The following is a 20,273-nucleotide window of genomic DNA, read 5'->3' on the forward strand; positions in this document are numbered from 1 at the left end:
CGGAACGCGGCGGAACCGCGTTCCGGCACCTTTTTCCGGGCCGGCCGCACCGGAAATAGCCCCTCCCACACCGGAAATAGCCCCTCCCAAATTTTACTTGCATTCCTGTTCTCTAAAGGGGCGGTCCTAGGGTTTGATGAGGGCGTGGCCAGGTTTGAGTTCCGCCACCTTTTCTCCGAGAAAAAAAGCCCTGATAAGGCCAGTAACTTAAAAGAGAGAAATGAGGCTCTTAGCCACAAAAAAGGCAGCATACACTTGAAGGGATTTGTTTTTTCTAGAATTCATTTTAAAACTAACTCAGCCATGGAAAATACAAGTTTAGGAGTGCTATATTTGTTTTATTAAGACCCGTGGGACTGAATTCTGAGTAAACGTATATAGGCTTTGACTGTATAGTGACTAAGATTTGTTCTTAGTTTTCCAAAGTCTTGAAATATTTCCTGCCAGCTAATTACTGTTTATTGCAGCTAACCTTAGTCCTCAGATAGTAACTTTTTCCATCTTAAAGTGGGTTGTCCTATTCAAGTGAAGAGTATGTTGTCTGAGTGCTAAATGGAGTTACTAGTAATGGAAACTATGCTGCAAGAGGAGTTGATAAAGCAGCTGCCTATGAAAACCTCGGCTGTTTTTTCCATACTCCAGAGCAAAGTTAATTAGCATAGGGAAACTGACTAAAATGCTTACGTCACCTCTTTCCAGCTGAAGCTTACATTTTATCCCTGACAGCCTGAAACTATGTGGCAGAACTTTGCTCAGGAATTTGCTGTCACATACGGGATGCTCTAAAACTTGGGGTGTTGGGTTTTTTTTGTTCTTGCCGAGGGGCTGGACTTCAGTCTCTTTTATAAGCTGTCTTTCCAGTACTGAACTGCTTCTTCAAAAAGTGTTTTTCTTGGTCTTGTGCTGAGCTCCTCCTGGCAGTCTTTACAAGAAAGCAAAAATGCATTTCAGGAACTTTGATTACATTTTTGGTTCCTTGATTGCTTGTGTTGCAGACAACAAGATTTTCAATCAACCGGAAATTAGGGTAAGACTTTTTGACATTAAAACTGCTTTAGGGAAAGGCATATAGCATACTGGGAAATGTGAGTGTATTGAGAACATTGACTTGGTCAAAAATAACAGATGCATTGTTAACATTTCAAGGTAGAGAAGCTGATGTGCTTTTGATGTTTTTGTGTGATTTAGAAATTTCTCATGTTATTAGATTGCAAGCTCATAAAGAATCTTAAAATATTTTGTTTATTATTTGCAAGTTGTCAAGTATTTCTGGACAAAAGATAAAATCTTTAATGCTTCCGTTGGTTATGCACACAATGCTTCTGAGTGTGCTGGGAATTCAATAATATTAGTTGGTACTGTACAAATAACTGGAATAGAAGAATTAAAGATTAACAGTATATCTGTCTAAGATAAAGCAACACTGAATTCCATGGGATATATTCTTATTACATCATAGATTGGTAGCCTAATAATATTAAAAATTCTTCAACCACTTTCCAAAGTCCAGCAGAAATGTACATTTATCTAAGGAATTTTTGGAATTTAAACATCATTTTCATTAAGTTAACATTATAACCTTTTATAGTTGCGAATTTTTCCATAATGTATGTTATATTTTGTTTCATTTCCAATATCTTCCTTTATGCTTTATTTGTCTTTTAATTTTATTTTTCCTCTGTTCTATTGATGAAAATAAGATGCAAGAGTATTTTGGGGTGGGAGTTAACAACATGGATATTGTGACTTAAACTTTAAAGAACAGTCATTCCTTTTATCTATTTCTACATTTCTTGGGCCCCAAATAACTGTATTATAAAGGAGCAGCCTCACATTTTCCTGAACGTTTTATTTTTTAAGGATGTTCAAATTTTCATATAAATGCTAAAATAATTATAATTCTAAAATGAAATAAAATAATTACTAAACAATTACAATATTATTTTAAGGTGTAATTAAATCATTTCTTCCATGCTAATAATTTTGTTGATTTGAATATTTTATCAACTGTAATATTTTAAAAATCCTAATCATTCAGTCACTAGTTAATTTTTCAGATTAGCTAAAGTAAGATTATTATATTTTGCTTCTGGTGGTGAATAAAAAGGAAGATATAAAAACACTGTCTCCTTCTAAATTCCACTCCTAGTGGAAGATAGCATCTGTTTTTATTAATTGTGGGTTGAATATGTGCTTGACATTTCTAATGGCATATTCCAATAGCAGTGCCTCAGTAGGAAAGGCAGTTGTTGGCAGATTTATGTACATGAAAGCAGACAGTAAAAGTTATATTATTGGGGGCCAGCAACTGTTGTATTCATGAAGTTCTTTTAAATGCAGACTTCACTTCAGCCAATGAAGCACCCAATATCCTCATTAAACTATATCTAGTTGTATCCTGCATCGTCACCTTAGTTTTGCATATTTCTTATATTAGAACATATGATTGTGATATGCTGTATAGTTTCTCTAGAGTTGTTGATAGACCAAAACAGCATTACCATCTTCTTGGCAGGCCCAGCCTATGGATCTGTCTATAGCTACACAGCAAGAAAGAAGAGGGACAGTAAAGTAGTATATAATTTTCATTCCAGGTATGACTAGGAAAGACAAAGAGTGAGTTAGATGTTCTGAATTTATAAGAAGCAGTTAGTTACCTCTCTAGCTGATGCTGATTTTCCTGGCACAGGACGTTGGTGAAATAGAAATATATCTTGTTAAACATTTTTCATAGATCTGTTAAACTCTATGTCAGTAATACATTCAGTATAGCTTTAGTTTTCTTTTATATATTATAATGCTAACGGCTACTTATATGGCTAACAATGTAGCTCATAGTTAAATTTTACATTTTAGTTACTGTTTTTGAAATAACTGTCATTTGAATGGATGATATAAGTAAAATTTGCAGCCCTGCCCAATAGATAATCTTCCAAACGACATTGAAAAATAGTGTTGATAGCAATGATATTTAATAACACCAGTATATATGCTGCCTTATTGTTCCCTTTTTTCAATTCAGTAGCTTGTTGGGAGATTTTTGTTATCGTTGCTAAGTTATGGAATAAGCATATAGCCTCAGTGATTCTGAATTTGATCTTTTCCTTACCCTGCAACTGTAGCAGTTTAAAAACAAAGAAAGAAAGATACGTTATGCACTAGTTGTAAATAGTCACTGGTTTACAAGGAAAGGAGTGTCTTTAGGCAATTTTCAATCTCTTCTCCGCATTCTGGTTAAGTTTGTGTGTTGTAGCCCATACTCTGTTGATGTTCATGTATAATTAGAATGGAAACCTGCCTCTGGGGGCCTCTATTTCTATATAGAAATGAAGGATGCTTTTACCTAGTTAAAAAAATAGAGGTGTGTGTAGTTTAGTACTGATCACAAATGTTCTTAAGAGAAAACAAAGTAGGGAAATCATGCAGAACATGGCTTCTTGGGATTCTTTCTAGCCCCTTTGCCAGCAATGGCAGAAAGAAGCACTTTTTCTTCTTTTTATACTCCATTGTATTGTATCCATATGTGTTTCTGCTTTCTTGCTGTGTTGGGTCTGCTACGTTTTTGCCTATGTATGCATTGACAACCACAGAACAGGGAGTATATGCTCTGAGTCATGCAACCAGAAGGGAGGGTGGGGAACTTAGAATGGGGCAGTCGCTGCATTTTGAGCTGCTCCTCAGTTGCCCCACCCAGAGGATTGTACTATAACATTTTCTTTTTCTTTGCAGCCCCAAACTAAATCTGTCCTGAGAATATGGCTCTTCGTTGCAGTAATATACATAACAAGGGGAATTTGTGATGGGGGTGGATGCTAATGCTACCAGGCATACAGGAAGGTGGGGGGGGGGGAGAGAGAATTGACCTTCCTGGGAGCACTTGCGAACTGACACATAGGCATTTGGGAAATAAAGTATAGAACAGTGATGGCGAACCTTTTAGAGACTGAGTGTCCAAACTGCAACCCAAAACCCACTTATGCATCGTCGAGTGCTGGGTGGGTGTGGCCCATTGGGTGGGTGTGGCCCATTGGATGGGCGTGGCCCATTGGGTGGACGTGGCTATGGTGGTAACGGCAGACTGGGTGGGACTAAAAAGTTCAATCAACCAATTCCAACTTTGCAAGATCTTTTTTTTTCCCTGCGAGAAGTTGAAATTGACTGATTGAAACTTTTTTTTTTGCACACGGCGGCGGAGGCCTAAAGCGAAAAGGTTTTATAAAACCCAGCTGAAGGCCTAGGACTGGGGCAATGGCGCGCGTGCCCACAGAGAGGGCTCTGAGTGCCGCCTCTGGCACCCGTGCCATAGGTTCGCCACCACTGGTATAGAAGAAGACAGAGGAAGTTTTCTGTTAGGTTCTGCAAGAGATGTTGACAATGAGAGAGAGAACTAGATCACTAAATTTGTTCTTATCTGCATGTATATTTAATTAACGTACAATGCAGATGAATAAATGTAATTATTAACCATTTTCTCTTACAATTGGATTAAAAATTATAATTCAGTAACAACAACTGGGCAAGGTCTTGGTAGCTATACTCAAAATTTGAAAGGCATAGGAGCCCAGGTACACAGAAAATGTGCTTGTGTTTTGGTTTATAGTTGCATTTTTTATGAATTGTACTTAATTCAGAAAGTGAAACTGTCTTGAAATACTTCTGGCTTTGTTTATGGATCAATAAATGATAGGCAGGAATGCTATATTCTTGTTAACTGTTCACATGTTTATTTTTCAGGGCAGATTTGAAGCTCTGTTTAGAACATATGACAAGGATGTCACCTTTCATTATTTCAAGAGTTTTAAACGAATAAGGCTGAACTTCAGCAATCCTTTATCAGCAGCTGAGGTTAAAATTCGGTTACACAAGACAGAATTTCTTGGAAAGGAAATTAAACTATATTTTGCTCAGGTAAGTCAAGGTAATCTAACCAGTTATCGTTTAATAGCTTTTTAAATAGTTCTTATATTTTTATTTTTTTGCTTAGTTTCCCATTCCTCTACTGTACTGCAGTTAGAATACATCATGCCTGCACAATATATGAGCTAGAAATCGGTGAAACTTGCATTATTTATGACTAAGTTTCCCTTATTTCTATCTACTTTGCATGAATCTATTCATCTATCGCATCTACTGTTTAATGGATTAGCTGATATTTTAAAACATTCCGAGATACTTCAGAAAAAAGGCATATGTTGCATGGTCTGCTTTTCCAAAAACACTTTATCTATTGACTAGATATCTAGTGATATTAATAGAGACTTTTGTAAGTAGAGCTTCCAGACCACCAGTTGAAAATTAAACTCTGTAGATTTGGTATTTGGCCTCCTACTTCAAGAATTGAAATAAAATCTGGCTATTAAAAGTTACTTAATAAATTATGGATTCTGGGAGATGTGGAATTATCACAGTTCATCCCTAAGTATGAAAATCTCTCTCTCTCTCTCTCTCTCTCTCTCTCTCTCTCTCTCTCTCTCTCTCTCTCTCTCTCTCTCTCTCTCTCTCTGTGTGTGTGTGTGTGTGTGTGTGTTGTTTAGCAATTCAGACATTTCCATAAAATGTCTTTAAAAATAGGAAAATTGAGCTTGATGTGATCAAAGTATTATTTTCATCACTCCACCTCAGGATTTAAAGTAGGACATAAGTATACCTGAATGTTTTAGTTTTTATATAGGCTACTTAAGAACACATATTCTTTAGGTAACACAAGTAATAAAATGCAATATTAAAATACAAGAACAAAGGCAATAAGTAAAAAAAGTAAATTACATATGGTCAAAAGCTCAAATAAATAGAAAAATAACAAAAAACCTACCACAGGTCACATTTTGTACGTATGCAAAAATGTTCATTACAGATAATATTGTTTAGACTCCATTTCCAAATTATGGGAAACAAATGTCACCTATACTATGAAGTTGGGGGGTGGTGGTCAGTACTGCATCAGTTGCTAAGGGATCGTGTAATCTAGAATGCTTTTTAAAATGTAAATCTGCTATAACCAAAAGATGTATCAATATATGTGCTTTGTCTGTTGATACCGGTGATCTACTTCAAAATGCTTTATCAGAAGTAATCGCTATTTTGCTCTTGGAATTGTTTTTCTAGCTTGAATTGTCCTCTGAATAAGCACACGTAAGATACTGACCTGTAATTTCCATTACTAACTGCTAATAGTAGTTGCTTGCTATGGGAGAGGACAAGCCTCTTCTACAAATAGCATAATCAGCAACCCTTAGTATGCAGGCTGGTTGTGGAGCTGAATCAGTCTTTGCCATCTTGACTTATAATGTCTCCCATTCTTCTTGATCTTCCTCAGTCTCAGTGGTTAATATGACATTCTTCTAGAACAGCTTTGTGATGTGCCATTTGTACCTATAAGGTCAGGTTTCGAGGTTAATATTATTCTAGCATTTGTTTTTGAACTGCATTTGCCTAGTTCTTACAACAAAGTTATTCAATATGGAAGGTAATGTTGGGTGATAATACTTCAGCCACAGGACAGTTAAGCTGTGAATTTCTGCATGGTTATATTTTATTCTTAACAATAGTTAATATCTGTTTGAAATAGTTGGCCAAAATATATTGAGATTTGAAATGAGCTATCATGATGATGCCCAGTTCTGCTTCTCTTGATTATGTAAGCACAAAGGTAGTATACAGTCATTTGATCAGCATCTGGATGCAATGGTAGCTTGAGTTAGCGCCAGTAAGCTGATGCTGAATGAAAACAAGATGAAGGTACTATGAAATCCAGAAGTCCTATGAAATTAGAGAGATTGCCCATTCTTGACAGAGTTGCATTCCTTCTGAGTCTGTGGTTGCTCTTGGAGTAGTCATTATCGACATAGGGACAAGAGGAAAAGAGTAACTTTTCAGAACAACATCAAGATTTAGTTTTAGACTTGGCCAATTGATCTGTGAGCTGTTAACCTGAAGATGAGATTAATTACAGTGAACGTTACATGAAGCAGTCTATAAAGTTGGCCCAGATGCCACAGCTGAGTACTAAAGACTGAAGGAAATGAAATTGCTTGAACATATCTGCTTAAAGAAAGTGGACTAACTGCCGGTCTTGTTACCAAGTCAAGTTCAAAGTATTTGTTTTGCTGCATAAAACCTACATAACCTTTTCTCGTTAATTATGATTTGGTGTGAATGCTCAAACCTTTTATGTTTTTGACATTTTAGTCAGGTTTTTAACTGAAGTTATGATGCTCTATTCTTGATCTTAATAATGTGAGGATTCTGTTCTTTTATGTCTTCAGTATTTATTGCCTTCTCCATACTCAATCTCTGAATAGCCTGGCAACATTATATGAGCCTGATCTTTTCTAGTTTTCCACACAAAGAGAAAGTTGCCACTGCTGTAAGGATCATTTTGATGAGTAGATTCCTTAAAAGCAGTGGCATCTCTCTTTCAAACTTGTACAAAAGCCTAAAAAATGGTCAGTCTCTTTTTTATAAATAGAAGTGAGATGATGTGCAAAGCAGCCCAACTATATGCATGCCATCGTTTTCATGTCATATAATTGCCAGCATAAACATAAGAATGCATTTTTATAACTTTATAGAGATTGTATATTGGAAATACACACTTAGCACCACCTGATCCACAGAAACAATTCCTGATCTCTCCTCCATCGTCTCCTCCTGTTGGTTGGGAACAAGCAGATGACGCTACACCTGCTATTAATTATGATCTTTTATACGCAATTTCCAAATTAGGACCAGGTAAGACATTTTAAATCTGAATTCTTAATAACTCAAATTCATGTTATTTTTTCCTATTTAATTTAATAATATTACTCTCTCTATATGGGGGATGTGTAAAATGTATGCTCATAAAGCATGGAATTTTATTCTTGATTTCCATGTGAGTTTTGGAGAAAAATGCTGCTCTAAGAAGTTGCTCCATTATCCATTAAAAGAACATGCAATGCTTAAAGAGGTTGTATACATGTAGCCCTTGACTTACAACTGTAATTGAGCCAGCAATTATGGTTGTAATGACAGTTATTAAGCAGGTCATCACGTGACCGACCTGACTTTACAATCTTTTTATGTAGTGCTCATAAAGCAAATGCTGTTGTTATTAAGTGAACCCATTGTTCGTTATAGGGGTGTTTTGGCGGAAACTGAATGGTCACATACTGCGGGACACTGTAAATCAGGGGTCTTCAAACTTGGCCCTTTTATGACTTGTGGACTTCAAATCCCAGAATTCCTCACCCAGTGTGCCTGGCTGAGGAATTCTGGGAGTTGAAGTCCACAAGTCATAAAAGGGCCAAGTTTGAAGACCCCTGCTATAAATGGTCGAAAATGCAGACTGGTTGCCAAGTTCCCAAAATGTGGTCTCCTTACCATGGGGGGGGCATCCATCAGAATTTCAAATATGGTCATAAGTACTTTTTAGAGGATCTTTCATAACTTCAAATGGTCACTAAGCGACCAATCGTAAGTAGAAGATACCTGTATTTTATTCAGGCTCATGCAGAACATGGTAACGTGTTGGACTACTTTAGCAGAAATTTATTGTGCTTGGTCCAAAATACTTCTAAATCATTTTCAAGATATCATTCATTCATTTTTGTTTTAGATACAAGCAATAACCTTAAATATTCAAAGTGTAGTAAACATATTTAGATTGGGGGAACAAATGGATGGGAAAAGGAGAATGCATCAGTAAAAAGATTTTCCATAATGTTTTTATCTTCCTGTGTAACTTCCTTTAAAAATGGTTAAAAGCTTAAGGTAAATAAATAAATCCTCCTTTAAAATTTAATAATTTTCAAGGTATATATGACCCTAGAAGTCATATTATATTTATGTTTAGAATAATTTAAAAGGATTAATTAGGAACAGGATTAAGGAATGAAACAATCAGGAACTAGCAATGGAATCCTTAACTTTCTTTTGACCTATTTTTTTATAAACAAACAAAAGGTGAAATAATGCATCAGTTATAATACAGTAACATAGGTTACTTCGATTAAAATAAACCAAACATAAAGGGAGGGGGGAAAGAAAAAATGAGATTCATATGATAAATAAAATTAATTCAGTCAGTTTTAATGCAATTCTTTACTCAGAAGTAATAAAAGAGAATATTTTGTTCTATCAAAATTGAGAAGGTGTTAGATATTTCTGAATTCGCCATTGGAAGTCTGGAAGCAGCATTCTGGATTCAGAAAGCCAAGCAGCTAGATATTATACACGACATCATATTGCGACTTTTTTAACCAATGGCAATGTGCAATAAATTCAATTGGGAAATTGTATGTGTTATTAAGTGTACAATTATCACTTACAATTATCACTTACTGTTTTTTAAATACATTTTAGGAGATCAGTATGAACTTCATGCTGCAACTGAAACTACTCCTAGCGTGGTGGTCCATGTATGTGAAAGCAATGAGGAACTTGAGTCAGACGAAGCAATGGAAGTAGTCAAGAAACCAAAGCCAAAAATTATTAATACTAGGCGGCCAGACTATACTCCAGCTTATCAAAGCTGAACTATATAAAGTTCTCAGTTCCAAACTGACATGCTCAAGGAGACTTTGAAGAGATAGCACGCCACACTTTCATGACGCTAGAGGTGGAAGCAGAAATTTTTATATAAAATTTCCCTTTTCGGAAAGGGAAGTTATCATTTGCTTGTTGAATGGCTCATGAGACAGATTGCGGTATGAACTTTCTGAATGGTTGTCTTGGAGAATAATCAAACGGGGGCATTGGAAGCAGAAATATATACTTTATATTTAGGGAATTATTCAGATACTACAGATATCTGAAATCTAGCACGATGCCTTCCCTGTTAATATATTCATTCTGTGAAAAATTCCTCTAATTCATGAGACAATTACATATATTGTATTTCTAAAATACAGTCACTAGTGAACACATTGGAATAAATGAGTCATAGAAAAGCGTGTTAGGAATTTCAGCTGGCATAAAGCATCTGGAAATACAGCGAAAAGTTTTAAACATGAAGTAATAAAATTGTTAGTCATTTTCCACATTAGATTTTTGTGCATGCATATAGATCTAAAACAGTAAACTTGTTCAAATTGATCTGTACTTTTAATTTATGTTAAAAAATAATCTCAAATATTCAGCTTTCTTTCTGAATTGTTTGGTTTTTTAGTAGGGACACTTTCAGAACAACGCCTTTAAGCTTAGTGAAATAATGTTTCTTAATGTTAATTGCCAATGTATGGTTTTGTAGAAAATGTATAAAATATCTGTGCATTCTTTCAATGGATGAATTACTTTAAATTATTCTAAAAAGAAATATTTATATTGGTTTAAGCTACCTTGACTTCTTTATTGACCAGAAGGAAAAGGAATTGCAAATACTGTTACAGTTTTCTCAACGGTTGAGAGGATATAAGCTTGTATTGTCCTAGTCACAAATGTATACATTTATAACTGTTGCTGTTAAGTGTTGTTAAAGTTGCTTGAGTATATTTATCTTGTTAAGAAACATGAATTCTGCCTTTTTTCTCCTCATGAATCTCGAGAGATTGTTGCAACAATTGAATGCTTATTTCATTCCCATCCGCTCCCATGGCAGTAACTGATTGATAGAACTGTATTTTGCTTAAATAACCCTAAACCAGAGATTTCCAAACTTTCTTGACTCACAGCGCTATTCATGTCACGGTAATTATTTCAAGGCAGCTCTAGACCAAAAGAAATATTTAACAATTTCATTTATTAAGTAGTTAGGTTCAAACAGTAAGGTGTTATGTCCTATCAACTTAATAGTCATTTGAAAAAAAAATACAAGTAAATTCCAATGTTTTTTTAAAAATTATTTTTAAATAACCACAATTACTAAAGGAATCTGTGCATGTTTGGGCACACAACTTCTCAAATCTTGGAATCAGATTGGACACCTCCACCCTCATTTCCTGTTCCACATTGATTTTCACACAATACCTGCTTTTTTTCAGAGCAACTGCCAAAAAAATCAGCTTCATAAATATTACACGTTGCAAACCCCAACTTTGCAAATAAATGATGCCCCTGTGAGTTTGTTAACAGCACACAGCTTGGGAACTCAACTATAATTCCTAGTACGTCATTCAAAGTCACAATGATTTTCCTTAATACATTGTGGTAGATACTTTACTCCTTATTTATTCATTTACTTATTTATTTATTTACTTACTTGCTTGCTTACTGACTTACTATTCTTTATTAGGGCTATGCAAATTACAGAAACAATTCAGACCTTATACCCTTATAGCATCTTTCTGCTATTTTCTAAAGTAGCTCAATTTATTTAATTCTTGCATATGAGCCTAAAAAGCAATGTGGCTGCTTTAAGAATCATGTTAATGTTAATGAATCAATCCTTTAAAATAGCCATTTTGTTTCATGTCTCTACAGAAGCCTGAAAAAAAGTCTGTTTTTCCGAATAGTAAGTGCAGAGTTTGTACAAGATCTGAAATATTTCTTCCAAACTATTATTGAAGGATGCACTGTAGCCCAATTAGCTACCACTGAAAGCCAAACTGCCCTCAACTGCCAAATGGCACCACATTGTAAATGTTTCTAGGTATTCCCTTGATAATAGAGTGTCAAGTGGATTTAAAAAGCTTTAAACAAAATACATTTCACAATCTGCTGACTATGAAAAAGTCCTTTTTCAGTCTTTTTATTTTCAGGTTGCTCACATTTTTTAAAAAATTCCTGGTTGGCTTTTGTTGTTGCTTTGTTTTGTTTACAGATGTCAGTAGGAGACATGATGAAAAGAAGCTATTCTTTAATTACAAAGTATGATACAAGGGATTTCCACTTTAGAAGAGACATAGCCAGTGTCGAATAAATAGCGTTATAAAGCCAGCAGTACAGAATGTCTTGTATTTGTAATATTCTAGTTGTGCCCTATATACTTGAAAAATCTCTCTTAAATGTATGCTGAAAGCTCTGAGGACTAGAAGATACCAATTGTTCATATTTCACACAAAAATGTTAAACATGCTGAGTGTACTGTATATATTGATCAGAATGTGGAACTTTACATCTCTGTGCCTGAATTTACCAGTTCAAAATAAGGCATCTGTAATGCTGGCAGGATCTGGAACTCTTGAACAGGTATACTCCAATGTTTTGCTTCTGTTTTGTGTAACTTAATTGATTAAAAAATTATGGACAGTCCTTTGTTCTTGCCAAATATTATACTCAAGAAAATATACTTTTCAGATTTGGGGTTGTTATTGTTTTCATTACATTTGGAACTAAGATTCCTCATAAAAATAACTAGCAAAAAAGAAACATGTCTTCTTTAGTTGTCACTAACATGTATAAAAGAAACTTACATAAATTAGAATATAAAGTTAAATTTACAAGCAGTTATTAAAAATATAAGAAGAATTAAGTTTTCAGAATTTTATTTAATATGTCCCATGCTTATTATTTGCATGACAGGTAATAAGAATTATTTGGAGTACTTCTCTTGTCCTGCAGGGTGTGCTAAATACCCAATAATATAGCATTAATTGCTATAATAAGCTGGTGAAACTAACCTGCTAAGAATCCTAATTGCAAATAAAAAAACTGCTTGAGTAAAAGCAACTTTCATAAACTTTGAGATTGCTTAGAACATTCCATTTCTATACAATTTTATCTAGAAAGCTCAAAACAAATGCATGATAAATTCCATTATGATGCATATTAAAATGTATTTTACCATCCCTATCTTATTCCAAGGAAGCGGATAGCCATGCACATTATGATTCCTATTCCTATTACCCACACCACTGACTTATTAAACTTAATATTTAATAATGTAATGTAATAATATTTTTGATAACATGCATAAAACATCAGTGGTCCAGTTTTATTAAGTGACATTTTCTCACAAAAATGTTAAGCGCCCCAAAAGTGCTACATTTCATTTTTCTCCTCTTTTTAAGGAAAAATAGCTGTTCTATATTTGCTCAGATGAGAAAGAATACATTTGTTTTGTACCCTTTTTATCTGTTTATTGTGACCCAATCCTGGAAAAATAAAATAATTATTTTTGTTGACTTTTACAGTTGTTGAGTCAAGTCAGAACCAGGACTATAATACATTGATAGATCTTCAACATTAACCCATCATGGCTGGGGAATTCTGGGAATTGAAGTCCATGTATCTTATAAAGTTGCCAAGGTTGAGAAACACTGCTCCAAACACTAGTTCAGACATGTCAAACTCGCGACGTCACATGACATCGTGCAACGTATCGGAGCTTTTTTGCCATTGCTGGCAATGGGGTGGGCGCGGCTCCGGTATGATGAAACCGGCCCGTGGCCGGCAGTTTGACACCCCTGCACTAGTTCATATATAAAGCACAGATAAAAAAAACTTTATACATGATATCTTTTTGCTAGGCATCTATTACTCCCTTAGTCCAGTGGTATGTCAGAGGAATGGGAATGTCTTATATTTTGAGTAGTAGCATCTTTCCCTGGCTTGCAACCAACCTGTTGACTGAATCTCCATTTTTCCTTCTGTTAATGTTGAAGCTACCCGTTTCCATGCAACATTGGATCTTTCCAAGTGAGATCCAAGACTAATGTTGCTTTCATGTAATTGCTGTGATAGAAAAAAATGAGTCTCTTGGGTTTTCCATTATTGCATTCATGAGCCAGGCAGGCCAGACAGGACAACACTGCTTAGTTTTGATATAGTTCCTATTTCCTAACAACTGGCATAATTGTAGAAATTATTTCAAGAAGAAAGTTACTGTTTCAACCATTAATTACTGTTGATTTGGTTGAGGAGGCCTGACTGCTTCATAGTTATTTGCACTTTTTTATTTTATGAATGCAAGTTAATATTTCCTCCAATCTTTTTTTCTCAATAAATGGAAAATATGCATACATTTGTTTGATATCTGTGCCTTATTACCAAATTACCAAATCTGTGCCTTATTATCAAATTAGGATTTGATTTAATTTACCTTTGCCTTGAGCTTTCATGAAATATCTTGCAGCCAAGATATATGCAACAGAGAAAAGAATAACTCCAAAATGAGACATGATTCTGCTTAATTTCTTTCTTTGATATATAACATGAATTAATCCAGTTCTATAATGCTGCTTTTTGATGTGTGAATTAATAGCTCAGACAGTTACCAGTTTTTACTAGTCCACCACTTTTTTCTTGGGATTAGGATACAATCTTTAGCAAATTCACGTTCAATTTACTATGATTAAACATGCCTGAAAATAATTATATATTGAATGTATTAAAAGAGAAATGGCATTTTGAAGATATCTTTGGAAGTTTGCAGAAATTAATTTCTAAACATTTATTGGAATCTGAATTCAGTAAAGCAATTGGTCTTATAAAATACTAGTAAATTTACTTCATTGTCAGCTAAAAGAAAGGCTTCCAAGACTAAAGACACAACAGGCTAAAGGAAACAAGATAACACTTTTAAATAAATGACCCTTTTAAATCAGTGTTTGAATATACTAAGGATTTAAAATCCACTGAAGGTGAGATTTAATTTATAGAGATTTTTTAAATCAGAAATGGGACTAGGTGATGAAACAGTTGTAACTTATTATCATGAACTTATCAGCATAAAGTTAACTGGGCTATAATTATTTAATTGCACCTTTATTTTCATTGAGCATGATCAGTTAGATATTTGCTGAAAATGTGCTATTTAATCTTCTCTTGTACGTAAAGATTCTTCCATTGGTTCAAATACAGAAGCAAAGTATATGGGATAAGAGAGTTGTGAATGCCCCATCAATGGAGGTTTTTAAGAAGAGAGATTGGACAGCCATTTGTCTGGAGTTGCATAGGATCTCCTGCTTGAGCAGGAGGTTGGACTAGAAGACCTCCAAAATCCCTTCCAACTCTGTTATTCTGTCACTTTAATCTAAATATAAGAGTATGAAGCATATTAAAGAAATAGAATGTGTTCATTAGAGATATAATTCATTTGTTGGATTTGTGCCCTACTTTTGCTCTAGAATTTCAAGATAAACACTTATCTAATTTAAATCTTCCTAATAGCTATAAATAAATAAGAAAACCATTGGCAATGGTCTCTATCACCAGTTCTTCTCTTGATTTTATTTTGTATTCCCCTTGACAAAATTCTAGTATCTCACAATGAGTTTCCCATTTATTTTTGCCTAGTATTTCTAATCTATAAAAAGCTGCTTCTGCTGAGAGCCACAATGTGTTTTCAGTCAAATCTGTATTTGTATCTATTCTACATTCTCAGTATGGCATTTTTAAAACAATCAATATTAGCTCTTACTTTATTGTATCATGAATATTCACTTTACCTAAATCTCAGGTTTTCTAACACTAAGCGCCTTCTATTTCTCAGTAGTAACCACTCTTTTATCCAAACCAAACAAGAAGCTGCAAAATTCAATTTCAAATCTGTATATCCAATCTTTCCTTTGCATCTTGTAACATCCTATATTTAACATAGTTTCCCCCTGCCATACAGATTTAGATATAGCCTTCTGCCACTGTTTAAATGGTGCATCAGTTGTCAAAGCAGGTATTCTCTGCAACAAAATAACTCTAGACCAATAATGCCTGGCTACAATAAGGTTGATTTATATTGTATGAGTTTATCATGTGAATATAACAATTGTGCTTTGTTAACCTGAGTTCAGAATTTTACATGTAACTACCACAGTGGCAGGTTCAAGAATATGTCCCAAGAAGTCTGTTTCAGGAATACAATATTGTGAATGTTAAAAGGATGTATCAGGTATAATGATATAGATGTCTTACTGACATCTACTCATATCTTACGGATGTACATTGAAATAAATGGGATATTTTTCATATACCTAAAGAAGTGGGTTAGGGTAAGACAATAATTAGTAGGTTAATATTTAAGCCAGTAAGGGAAACTCTGGTTTTTGCTACAGAAAGTATATTTTTTTTCTTCCATTCAATCACATTCAATTTTCAGAGATTGTCTGGATAAGTCCCTGTAGTTTTCTCGGCAAAGTTTTTCAAAAATGGTTTGCAATTGCCTGCTTCCTAGAGTTGAGAAAACACGAGTAACCCAAAGTTACCCAGCTGGTTTTGTGCTTAAGGCTTAAAAATTTATAGTTTCCCAATTTCTAGCTTGAAGCCTTTAATCATTAGGTCTCCTGAAATTATTATTAGATTATTAAATCTCTGGGAAAAAAGGAATCGGAAGGAATGTGTCTTTTCTATATCAAATTGTACTTTTCTATGCCCAATGATCCTGTTAAATGTAAGACACAACACCATCTATCCAAATTAGGTCCCTAGCTTCAGGGAAGTCATGACTCTAAAAAAAGCCTCTTATTTAGCTTCTCTTGTAGCCCAGGTTTCATATGCCAAGTGCTCTCCCATTAAGGCCTAGTCTATACTGCCATTGGAAAATACTCCAGACTCATCTGGGGGGAGATATGAAAAAAGCTAGTATATATCATTTGAAAATTTCAGAATAATATATAAAAAAGAAGAAAAGTTCATGAATAATAGGCTAGGAAAAATAAATACAAGTTCAGCAAATTTTCATAGGCTATAGATTAAAGTAAGCTTACAGAAATAGAAGAAAGTTTAAAAATGAAACAAGGACATTTAGCCACCACTCCACCCCAATATTCCACGAAATTGCCATTAATTGACACAATATTAGGCTTATTCAGAGTTAGCGAAGTCTCTGATATCATTCAAAATGGCAAGTTTAAAACGGGTGATTATGGTGATCTTGCATTTTTCATTAGTTTAAGTTTAGGAATCAAAAAACTCACTGAGCTTTTAGTCACATCCACAGCAAACCATCATGATCTAAAATGATAACAAGTGAAGGGGAGAATATTGTCCTTTTAATGCACCCTGTTTATATATTTGGAGCCTAACATTTCACACAACTGTAAATTACTGCATTTGCATAATGAGGTCATCAGCTTACATATTCAGGCATTCCCCCCCCCCCAGGAACCTCATGTTAATGTGTCAGTTCTGCCTGGTGTACAGACTACACCAATTCAGTTCTGTGAGGAACTGACTGTAGTGTTTGCATGCTTTGTTGGTTCAAGGCAAGATTAATAGAAAGAAATCTCTTGATTATAGACCCTGTTGGTTTCAACATTTGACTTTAGTTTTTGCAAACAAATCCCACCTCAAAAGTAAAGGGCTTGCTTTTGATAAATTAAATATTTTTTACTGAAAAAAAACTAACCATGGTAATCTATGGGGGAAACATCATATTCCAAATTGGCTCTGTATCAAAAACTACAAATGGTATGTATGTTTGTATAAACCTTTAAAAATAGAAATTAATCACTTCTGTAAGAAAGATTTTTTGTTCTGAAGAAAAAATAGATTTTTGAAAAGCTGATATTTTTTTTAGCATCAGAAGATTTTCTGCTGCTCATGCTTCAGTTATGCATTTATTTCAATTTGGATTTTTCTCCTTTGATCTCTGCTTTTTTAAAAAATATGATATTAACTAAATGTATAGAAAGGGTATCCATTTTCTTTTTTTCTTTTTCTCTTTTCCTCTTTTCCTTTTAAAACATTGTTTCATTGCAGAATACAAATAATACATTGTAGAACACAAATAATAGCTATTATAAGTCCAGTGGTATCTATATTCAAGTAGCCCTCGACTTACGACTACAATTGACCCCCAAATTTCCATTACTAAGTGAATCTCTGCAGTTGTTAAGTTAGTAACACAGTTGTAAAGTGAATCTGGCTATCCCATTTGCTTGTCACAAGGTCACAAAACGTGATCACAAGACCCCAGGACACAGCAACCATCATAAATACGAGCCAGTTGTCCAGCATCTGAATTTTGATCATGTGATCACGGAAATGCTGCAATAAGTATGAAAAACGGTAATAAGTCACTTTTTTCAGTGCCATTGTAACTTTGAGTGGTCACTAAATGAATGGTTGTAAATCAAGGACTAGTAAAAATTAAAATGTGATGATTAACATAAATTAAAATATAAATTTCAAAATAGAAAATGTATATCAATGCTAAATATAATTTCTAAAATATATGTGAGCATAGAGTTGCTTAAATTTTAGTTGATGCTTAGTAGGACATTGAAAAGTTGCAAGGTCATGAATGATTTTGTAGTATGAAAATAGTTTATATTTTTTAACTTAATACTAAAATCTTGTTCTGATTCTTTAAAGTTTTGCATCTCTTTTATGATGCAATTTTAATTTGTTCTGCCTCTACATCATATCTAAGTAAGAGTTTACATATATGTTCTATAAATAGTGTTGGTTTTATATATGCATTTTGAATTCTGTCATATTTCTTAGTGTTCCTCTTATTTAAGATCAGATTTTATCCTTGTAAATCAGTTCAAGGCCAGCCTGCACTAAGTAACTCTTGCTATATATTTAGTCTTGGACTCTCAATGGACTAGATTTGCACATGATCTTTCTGACCCCAAAAAAGTTCAATCCAAATTTTATTTCCTCTACAACATGTTTCTAATATTGAATTAATCAAATGTTGTGATTGTCTAACATGCTTTAGGTGCCAGCACTTACTGTAATTCTCATTGTCTCAAAGACCCACTTTTGAAAAGCAGAGTGTACATAAACTATTGATATTACGCAAGTTATATTATCCAATCACTTTAATGTTAAATTGAAGCTATAGAACTTTTACCCGTCTTTGAAATTAATATAACAGCGCAAATCAGACAAAATTGCCTAAATCACATTCTTTGGGAAGAAAGGATGATTTTGAGGATGTTAATTCTGGGTGTTGTTATTATTATTGATTTAATCTTCCATTCAATTCACAGTCTGGGAATGGTAAAAACTTAATAGTTCAAGTCCTAATCAAGGACTAAGAGCTCTTAAGGTAGCATTTTGAGTACATAGGCAGTTCTGAGTAGGGTGGGGTGGGGGGGTTTGGTATTGTTTTTTTTTTTTTTTTTGCAAAGTCAGAATATTTAGGTCTAATAAGTTCAAAATGTCCATGTATCTAGGCAGCACTTTGGGTATTGTTCCAAGGGTTCCTATTACTATTAGTATTACCACCTCAATTATTCATACTTTCTTCTTTTCAGCCACAGTTAAATCTGGTTTGTTAAGACTTTATCAGTCTATATTTGGAAATCCCATAATGTTTTAACCTGCTGATTTTCAACTATTTTTTCAACTATATGCTCCCACCAGTTTTTCATTACTACTTGATCATTTTTAAGGGCATTCCATTGAATTATTTTGGTGAGTGTGTGTTTATAATTAGTTTATGCAATTTTCTTGTTTCTTTGCACTTTGAATCATTTGCTGATTTTTCGATTCTGGCCTTGATTACATTAGTTCTAATAGCTTGTTCTTGAGCAGCCAAAATCAAGCTTTCAGTTTCTTTTTTTGAATGTTCCAGTTAAGTTATTGCCAGCTTTTAGCTTTATCCACATTCCCCTCAAACGTTTAAGAAATTGACCAGGTCAATAATATAATTGACAATTATATAAAATAATGTAACTATATGCCAATTTCTGTGGTTCAAATCTATCATTCTTTGTACATCAGGTTTCTTCAATTGTCAGGGCAAATAATAGATCTGTTCTTGAATGCTATCAATTTCCTTTATCAAATGTGCATTTACACATGCAAAAATTGAGGTAGTCATTTTTGCTCTCCCAGCCAAATGAGCAACCAGAAAACCTCAAAACATTGTTTTCTTTTTCTTTGTTATTCACTTTCCCATTTCCCATTTCCCCTTCCTCCTTTTTTTCTTTTTCTCTTTACACTTTACACTTTCATTTTTTCTTTTTCATATTTTTCTTAGCTTGTATTAGTTTTTTTATACTTGTACTTTAAAACTTTAATGAAAATTATTATAAAAGTTCAAAATAGTGAAAAAAATATACACCTTTTTCCTCAGTGTTCCTCTCTAGAAAAGACTCTCCCCATAAATGTCCTTGTGGCAGTTTAAGCACTCATCAGTGGTGCAAGATGAATGGAAGGTGCTGAAACTCTAAAAAGTAAAACAACATTTTGCATACCGAATTTCCTGGATTTACTTCATCACTTCTTGAGTAATTCAGAAGATTCTGATTTGAAACTCTAAGCTAGGAATGTTTTGTATATGCAAATTTTAATGCAGCTTTAATTATACATTGCAATAGAACAATACAGTTTCAATATATAGGTCAGAAGATTTCTTCCTTCATATTTCTGTGGCTCTTTGTTGCTACAGTCACCTGTGCAGAAAGCCTGCTACATTTGCTTGCATAAATCTTATACATTTCTTAAATATTAGATAGCAAGAA

The 20,273-nt window shown here is 34.0% G+C and overlaps 1 protein-coding gene across 1 annotated transcript; it reads left to right on the forward strand.

Annotated features, from left to right (window-relative positions):
- The first annotated feature begins 825 nt into the window (after nt 1-825).
- RCAN1 (regulator of calcineurin 1) lies at nt 826-12,184 on the forward strand. The gene is made up of 4 exons (XM_015825300.1): nt 826-1,027; nt 4,735-4,908; nt 7,572-7,731; nt 9,343-12,184. Exons 1-4 carry the CDS (start codon nt 941-943, stop codon nt 9,513-9,515), a joined length of 594 nt encoding a protein of 197 aa, XP_015680786.1. The 5' UTR covers nt 826-940; the 3' UTR covers nt 9,516-12,184.
- Nucleotides 12,185-20,273: the final 8,089 nt, after the last annotated feature.

Source organism: Protobothrops mucrosquamatus, unplaced genomic scaffold (genome assembly GCF_001527695.2).
Source record: "Protobothrops mucrosquamatus isolate PMUCROS unplaced genomic scaffold, P.Mucros_1.0 scaffold2587, whole genome shotgun sequence".
Taxonomy (NCBI): Eukaryota; Metazoa; Chordata; class Lepidosauria; order Squamata; family Viperidae; genus Protobothrops; species Protobothrops mucrosquamatus.

Excerpts from the sequence above, each read along its gene's own strand:
- RCAN1 (XM_015825300.1), top strand. The coding sequence starts at position 941 with ATGCATTTCAGGAACTTTGATTACATTTTTGGTTCCTTGATTGCTTGT. Across the intron at positions 1,028-4,734 it reads TCAATCAACCGGAAATTAGG|GGCAGATTTGAAGCTCTGTT; the intron begins GTAAGACTTTTT and ends TTTATTTTTCAG. Across the intron at positions 7,732-9,342 it reads AATTTCCAAATTAGGACCAG|GAGATCAGTATGAACTTCAT; the intron begins GTAAGACATTTT and ends AATACATTTTAG.